Source organism: Argiope bruennichi, chromosome X1 (genome assembly GCF_947563725.1).
Source record: "Argiope bruennichi chromosome X1, qqArgBrue1.1, whole genome shotgun sequence".
Taxonomy (NCBI): Eukaryota; Metazoa; Arthropoda; class Arachnida; order Araneae; family Araneidae; genus Argiope; species Argiope bruennichi.
In genome coordinates this window covers 117,410,115-117,417,847 of record NC_079162.1, presented here as the reverse complement: position 1 = coordinate 117,417,847, position 7,733 = coordinate 117,410,115, and the positions used below count along the sequence as shown (strand labels likewise).

The window sequence follows — 7,733 nt, the reverse complement described above, 5'->3', positions numbered from 1 at the left end:
TTTCAAGATAGTTCAGAGAAAAGAGTTTGAATTCAATCAGTTTCATTTTCAGCACCGAAATTCAAAATCAAATCTGTTTATTTTGTTTTGGGATATGCAATCCACAATTTAATCAATTTCATTTTTAAAAGCTCTAATCTGGTTCAAAAGTGAACCCTTTTCTGGTAATAATTTCATAATTTAGTTCGCTTCGGTTTCAAAATTCATAATTTCCAGTTCGTCCTACTGTGAACAGCAATTATTTTGTATTAAGTTATAAAATCTCACTCAACAGATTCTAGGATGAGTCTCTAGAAATGATGAAGCAAGAAAATTTAACATAAATTTCTTTATTAGCTGCATAGTATAGACACTATAAGGATGAAAGACAAAGATACATACTTTACTTGCTCAGTGTCGAACTTGAAATATGATAAGTTTGGAATTTGTATCAACAATGGCTGCTATCCATTTCCAAATGTAGACAGCAAGTACATTCAGCAACATACACAAACACATAATAAATGAAGATTCAGTCAGTTTAAGATCACAGAGCAGTATCATTGGTGTGATTTAGTCCATATCAATGTTTCTAAAGTTTAGCCAAAAGAAAATTAACAAAGCAGAGTTTAATCAAGAAGGAGTGAAGATTTAGTAAAAGATGCTGTTACAGAATGAAATCGGCTTGATAAATATTAAAAGGCTTTGGAGATTAGTTTTGTTTGTATTTATTTCCCCCAAAAAAATTTTTGTAAGAAATATTATCTTGCTTATCAAATTGAAGTTTAGTCAACAACTTGTGCTTATAATAAATATAATATTTGCACAAATATATTAAGTGTTAAATGTCATTAATGCTGTTACAATCATCACAAAGAGGATCATTTTGGGAGTTTAAACAATTCAAATGTCCTGGTGTTATAACTGTTTGTGATTTGTCTAGCCAAAACAACATCTTTCCATTCATATTTTGACCTGGGAGAAAGTTGTTGAAAATGTATTAATATTTTATTTTATTTATTTATTTATTTTAGAATAGCAACGTTATTTAAGAAATATTTTTTGCTGTCTCATTTTGTAGATGGCAACTTGTAGATTAATTCCAAGATGGAATAAAGCAAGTTTGAATTTTTTACCGATGGGATATCGTTTTTCTATTTTAATATAAAAAGCGAAAGAAAACGGTGTTTTTCTTAGGCAGCTTTAACATTTTTTGGCGTCCGCGACAGGACTTTCTCGAAACAAAATAAATCAAGATGTTTCAAGCGATAAAAGGTTTTAAAAAAGAAGATCTGAAATATGTTGCGTCTGAAATTGGAGAAGACGTATCAGAAAATATTACGATAGTTGGATTAAAAGATCTTATTTTAAATAGTTGTGAATACAAGAATGATCGAGAATTCTTCCAAGAACTTTTAAGGAATGTTATTTCGGAAAGGAAATTAAAAGAAGAAACCGAAAAAGAAGATAGAAGATTGCAGCTTGAAGTTGAAAAAGAAATAGAATTGGCAAGAATACAATCTCAAAATAGAGGTGAGTAATTTTCTGCTAATTCTACTGCTGATTTAAATAATTCTAAGAGAAAGTTTACACTGCCTAGATTAGAATTTAGACAATTTGGCGACGATATTAAAGATTGGCTCCCATTTTGGAGTCCATTTGAGCAAATACATAAAGATGAGGATATCGCACCAGAAGACAAATTTCAGTACCTAGTTCAAGCAACAATTTCTGGTTCTCGTGCTAGAGAGGTTGTTGAAAGTTTTCCGCCAACTGGCGCCAACTATCAAAAGGCTATTGATGGTTTAAAATCGCGTTTTGGTAGAGAAGATATTTTAGTGGAAATATATGTGAGAGAATTATTAAAATTAATTATTTCTGTGCAAACAAAAGAAACATTTTCATTAACTTCTTTGTATGATAAGCTTGAATCATATTTACGTGCATTAGAAACATTAGGTGTAACCACAGATAAATGTGCATCCATTTTGTATCCTATGGTTGAATCTTGTTTCCCAGCTGATTTTTTAAAGGCTTGGAATCGTAGTAATATTTCCAGTATTAACTCTGACGCGAAAGGAAGATTGGATAATTTGAAGCAATTTTTGAAAACGGAAGTTGAAGGAGAAGAAAGAATATGTTTGGCTGTAGCCGGTTTCGGTTTAAGAAAGGGCCAAGAATATAAACCTTTGAAAAAGAAACAATATAGCTAGTAAAATTTGAGAAATAAAGTACCTACAGCTATAGGTTTGTTAACGACTGCTGCAAATAAAGATGTAAAGAAATCTTTCGTTTTTTGCGGTGGTAAACATTCAAGTTCAGATTGCTTTACGGCTCAAAAAATGACTATCGGAAAGACAAAAAATAGTCAAGGAAAAACGATGCTGCTTTGCATGTTTATCGCCATTTCACGCAGTTAAAAGATGCCGAACAGTTTTAAAATGCCTGATATGCTCTAAAAAACATTTTCCTATAATGTGTGATGTGCTTGATTCGCAAAAGATGTCTGTAGAGGGAAAAGAAGATAAACCCGCACTAAATGTTAATATGGCTAATTTTAATAAACACAGCCCTAAGATATTTCTTCAAACTCTCAAAGCTAAACTGGTATCGGATAATAAACAGAAAATTGTGAGGTTACTTTTTGATTCTGCATCACATTTTGAAAAGTGTAGCTGAAGAAATGAATTATACACCCGTTCGATGTGAAAAATTGGTACATTCTTTTTGGTGGCGTTATCACTAACGAATTTAAACATAATTGTTATAAAGTAAAATTGAGAAATTTGATTGGAAATTTCGGCTGTAATTTTAAAGTTCTGGATCAGTCTATCATTTGTGACAATATTAGACCGGTTTTTAAAGGTCCCTGGATAAAAGAATTAAAGGAAAATCAGATTAATCTAACTGATATTAGCGATACTTGTGAAGGCATTGATATTCTAATTGGAGCTGACGTTATGGGGAAAATGTTAACTGGCAAAAGAAAAGTCTTATCTTCAGGTCTTGTCGCTGTTGAAACTTTCTTAGGATGGACCTTAATGGGTAAGGTACCACAGGAAGAATCTTCGGAAGAAAACCTGGCGATAACAGTGCTGTCCTTATTTGTAAATGAAGCTGAAATCACAAATTTATGGAAATTAGATTCAATCGGAATCAATGATCCTGTTGAGAAAAAATCTAAGAACGAGATTGACCTTCGGACCAAGGAGTATTTTTTAGAAACGGTAACAATTAATAAAGATGGTCGATATGAGGTTTGTTTACCATGGTCTGATAAGTCACCTTTGCCCGACAACTTGGATTTGGCGAAGAAAAGGCTCGACTGCACTACCTCAAAACTTATAGTTATGAATATGTATGAGAAATATGAAAATATTCTTCCAAATTGGTTAGATGAAGACATAATAGAGGAAGTTCCGACCAACGAAATGAACTTTTATGGTAATTATTTTCCTCACCGTGCAGTGATAAAACTAAGCAGCAGCACTACTCCAATTCGTCCGGTATTTGAAGCTTCAGCGAGATTAGCAAATTATCCATCTTTGAATCAGTGCTTGGGATGTGGTCCTAATCTCATTGAGCTTATTCCAAATATTCTTCGATTCAGAGAGGGACAGATTGGCGTTATAGCTGACACCAGGAAAACTTTTCTGCAAATTAGTATTCGTAAAGAGGATAGAGACTTCCTTCGGTTTTTGTGGTGGGAAAATAGAGAAGAAAAGAAATTGAGAGTTTTTCGTCACACAAGAGTTGTTTTTGGGGTAAAATGTAGCCCTTTTCTTTTAGCTTCAGTAATTGAGTACCATATTCAAAAATGTGAAGGATTTGAAGAATCTTTGAAGAAAAGACTTTTGGAGAGTTTCTGCATTGATAATGTCGTTACTAGTGTCGACAGTACAGACCAATTAGATTGATTCATCGACAATTCTAAAACCTTGATGGCAAAAGGTGGTTTTGATCTTAGAGAATGGGAATGGTCTGGCGACTGTGAAACTAATTCAAAGGAAGAAACTCGGGTATTAGGTCTTATTTGGAATAAGAAATTAGACACTTTGAAAATTAACATGAAATGGCTGGATAGCATTAATGTGGAAAAAGTAACTAAAAGGGGTATGTTATCTACAGTACATAAAGTATTTGATCCTTTTGGATTCACTGCACCAGTGATGCTTTGTCCGAAAATAATGCTACAAAAGGCATGGAAATTAGGTACAAGTTGGGATGAAGGAATAACTGGTGAGCTTTGTAAAGAATTTCTACAGTGGTTTCAAGAACTTAAGCATTTGTCTGACATACAGATTCCTAGGTGTGTTCAAGCATCTTCAAAAGATATAAGTAACTGCACTATTCATACGTTTGTTGATGGAAGCAAAGATGCATATGCTGCTGTTACATTCCTTAGAATAGAAAATAATGGTCGAATCGAGCTATTTCTACTTGCAGCGAAATCTCGAGTGGCTCCTTTAAGAGGCACAACTATCCCAAGAATGGAACTTCTTGCGGCGGTGATTGGAGCGAGGCTAGCGTATTCAGTTGCTGAAGCTCTTGGTTGGAAAAATGTTACGATATATTACTGGAGTGATTCTACAACAGTGCTTGCATGGATATTACGGAAAGAAAATTGGTCTGTCTTCGTTAGGAATAGAGTTCAAGAGATAAGGAAGTTGAGTAATCCTACATCATGGAGACACATACCTGGTGATACGAATCCTGCAGATTTACCTTCCAGAGGTTGCAAGGCAAAACATCTAGTCTCCCTAAGATGGTGGGAGGGTCCACAATGGATGAAAAATGCTTTTGAATTTCAAAACATTATGGGTTCCTCCAACCATGATTGGAATGAAGGAGAGATTAGAAAGGAAAAGTCTAAGACGACTTATATATTATCAAATAATGAAGCCTGTGGTGTTGCAAACTGGTACTACAGATATTTTTCGAACTATGATAGAATAGTTCGTCTTGTTGCATGGATCCTCCGCTTCAAGAACAACTTCAAAAATATAACTGAGAAGAAGCATGGCGAATTAACAGCTACAGAATTTCAGGAAGCAGAAATGAAGGTTTTATTTATGATACAGAATGAATCTTTTCTCCCAGAAGAAGAAAAGAGATTAAGAACCCTACAAGTATTTAAAGACGATCTTGGCATCATCCGTTTGAAAACTAAAATTATTTATCGCAAGGACAGTAAAGATTTTCTTAAACCTATTGTTCTTCCTCCGAAGCATGAAGTGGTAAAGCGGTTAATCTATAATGCTCACGTTAAGAACTGTCATGCTGGAGTCCAGATACTATTGAATGCACTTATAGAAAAGTACTGGATCCTAAATGGAAGAAAAGCGGTGAAACATGTGGTGGTCAATTGCATTACGTGTAAAAGATATAGCTTAAAGAACATAGAAGTTATAAGTCCCCCCCTTCCAGAAAATAGAGTAAAGGATGCTACGGTGTTTCAGATAACCGGCGTTGATATGGCTGGACCTTTATTCCTTAAAGAAGACAAGAAGAGCAGGGTTCTAATTTTTACTTGTGCAGTGTACAGAGCAGTTCATTTCGAGCTTGTTACTGCTGCATCGACCGATGTTTTTTTAATGGCCTTTAGGAGATTTGTTTCTCGCAGAGGAAGATGCGCAACAATATACTGCGATAATGGCTCCAATTTTGTTGGAGCAGCCAACTATTTAAAACAACTGGATTGGAACCGTATCCAAAAATATGGAGCAATAAACTCTATTGACTGTAAGTTTAATCCTCCAACTGCTGCCTGGTGGGGCGGGTGGTGGGAGTGATTAATTAGAATTTTAAAAGATCTTTTGAAGAAAGTGTTAGGACAGGCACGTCTCAATTATGAGGAGATGATAACGGTTTTGGCAGACTGCGAGCGTGTAATCAACTCAAGACCTCGAACTTACATTTGCGAAAAGGAAGCTATAAAACCAATTTCTCCATCGATCTTCATACAAGATGTGCATGAATGCAATCTTCCTGATATAGATGCTGTAGAGCAAAATTCTGTGAGCAATAGATTCAAATACAGACAAGCAGTGCTTAAAGACTTAAGAAATCGTTTCAGATCTGAGTATTTGGGTGCTCTCATACAGCGGAGAAATAAAAAAATCAAGAAAATGTACAGTTACTGTTGGTGACATTGTTATGGTGGGAGCAGATAATAAAAAGAGACTTGTCTGGCCTTTAGGTCGTATCACTGAAATCATACCAGGTAAAGATGAACATGTACGACTTGTTCGAGTGCAAACTTCACAGCAGAATTTCCTGCGATCAATTCAAAGAATATATCCATTAGAGTTAACATCCTCTGATGACTTCTCCACTTCGATGACACCAGATGATTTGAATAAATCAAATGACATCACCAAAACTTCTGACAGTACTTCTGGCAACGAGATGAAATTTAGTAGAGCCGGAAGAAGAATTAAATTGCCAGAGAGACTGAACTTGGGATTTATTTTGTTTTTATTGGACATTTTCACATTTATTTTCATTTTTATATTTAAATATTAATTGAAAATTTGTAAAACGTTGCCATTAATTGAATCTCTTAACTGTATTTAACTAATAGTATTGTATTTTAATTATTATTTATAATCAAAAGGTGGGAGGATGTTGAAAATGTAATAATATTTTATTTTATTTATTTTAGAATGGCAACGTTATTTAAGAAATATTTTTTCTATCTCATTTTGTAGATGGCAACTTGTAGATTAATCCAAGATCCCAATAAAGCAAGTTTGAATTTTTTACCGGTGGGATATCGTTTTTCTATTTTAATATAAAAAGCGAAAGAAAACGGTGTTTTTATTAGGCAGCTTTAACAAAAGTGCCTCAATGGAATCTCTCCTAGGGAGATGAAGTATTTGCTGTTTCGATATTATTTAAGTGTTATAATTTTTAAAAAAGCTGAAATAGAATCTTCAGTAGAGATCTATTCAATACAGAGTGTACTTTCTGTAATTTCTTTGGTTAAACAATTTGCTATCTCATTCCAGATCATATACGAGTGACCAGGTATCAACAGGAAGGATATTCTTTGGTTTAGTTTTGAAAGAAAAAAATGCATACTTTGGAGGCTATACATTGTACGATATTTTGGCGATTGGATGGAGACATTTTTCAAGGATGTAAGCGCAGAGTAGCTATCTGTAAAAATCAGATACTCTTTCGCAGGGACGATGAGAAATCGAATGCATCCGCAATGGCTAATCTTTCTGCAGTAAAAATGGAGTTGACCGGATGGATTTGAAACGTGAATTTTTAAAGAGGAAAGAGCAACAATTGAAGTATGTTGGATGCATCAGTAACAATAATGAGCCCTTAGTTGAGATTAAAAGTTATTTTAAAGAATGCATTAGGAATTTCTTTCCAGATCCCATCGCTTTCGGTGCGTTGCTCAGAAACAGTCACTACACTCTAAATAACTGCACTTTCCAAAATTAATACGCAATAATCGCTTTGTTGTAGTGAACACCTTATTTGACATTCAAAGAAATAAGCTTCGTTATTGTTAAGTACTAGTGTCCTGCAGTACAACTGAATCTATGTCATTTACTATTTTACAGCGAAACTAGAGATTTAGAACGAAAATAAAATAGTTTAGTTGTGAAATCGTTTTTGCGTTTTGCAGAATTTTAGCCTCTTTTCCCAAGTTTGGGTTCCCCTTTCCATCCTTTTTTTTTTTTTTTTTTTAACTGTCTCCGCAAAAGCCTCGTTTTTCAAGTAGCGAAAGCCAGTAA

The 7,733-nt window shown here is 34.3% G+C and overlaps 2 protein-coding genes across 2 annotated transcripts; both read left to right on the top strand.

The window, feature by feature from the left end:
* Nucleotides 1–3,020: 3,020 nt before the first annotated feature.
* LOC129959374 (uncharacterized) lies at nt 3,021–3,896 on the top strand. The gene has a single exon (XM_056072193.1). The coding sequence runs from the start codon at nt 3,021–3,023 to the stop codon at nt 3,894–3,896; it is 876 nt and encodes a 291-aa protein (XP_055928168.1).
* A 24-nt stretch (nt 3,897–3,920) lies between these two features.
* Nucleotides 3,921–5,771, top strand: LOC129959373 (uncharacterized). The gene is made up of 2 exons (XM_056072192.1): nt 3,921–5,042; nt 5,208–5,771. The coding sequence occupies exons 1-2, from the start codon at nt 3,921–3,923 to the stop codon at nt 5,769–5,771; spliced, it is 1,686 nt and encodes a 561-aa protein (XP_055928167.1).
* The last annotated feature ends 1,962 nt before the right edge of the window (nt 5,772–7,733 follow it).

Excerpts from the sequence above, each read along its gene's own strand:
- LOC129959374 (XM_056072193.1), top strand. The coding sequence starts at position 3,021 with ATGGGTAAGGTACCACAGGAAGAATCTTCGGAAGAAAACCTGGCGATA.
- LOC129959373 (XM_056072192.1), top strand. The coding sequence starts at position 3,921 with ATGGCAAAAGGTGGTTTTGATCTTAGAGAATGGGAATGGTCTGGCGAC. Across the intron at positions 5,043-5,207 it reads TTCAGGAAGCAGAAATGAAG|CATGAAGTGGTAAAGCGGTT; the intron begins GTTTTATTTATG and ends CTTCCTCCGAAG.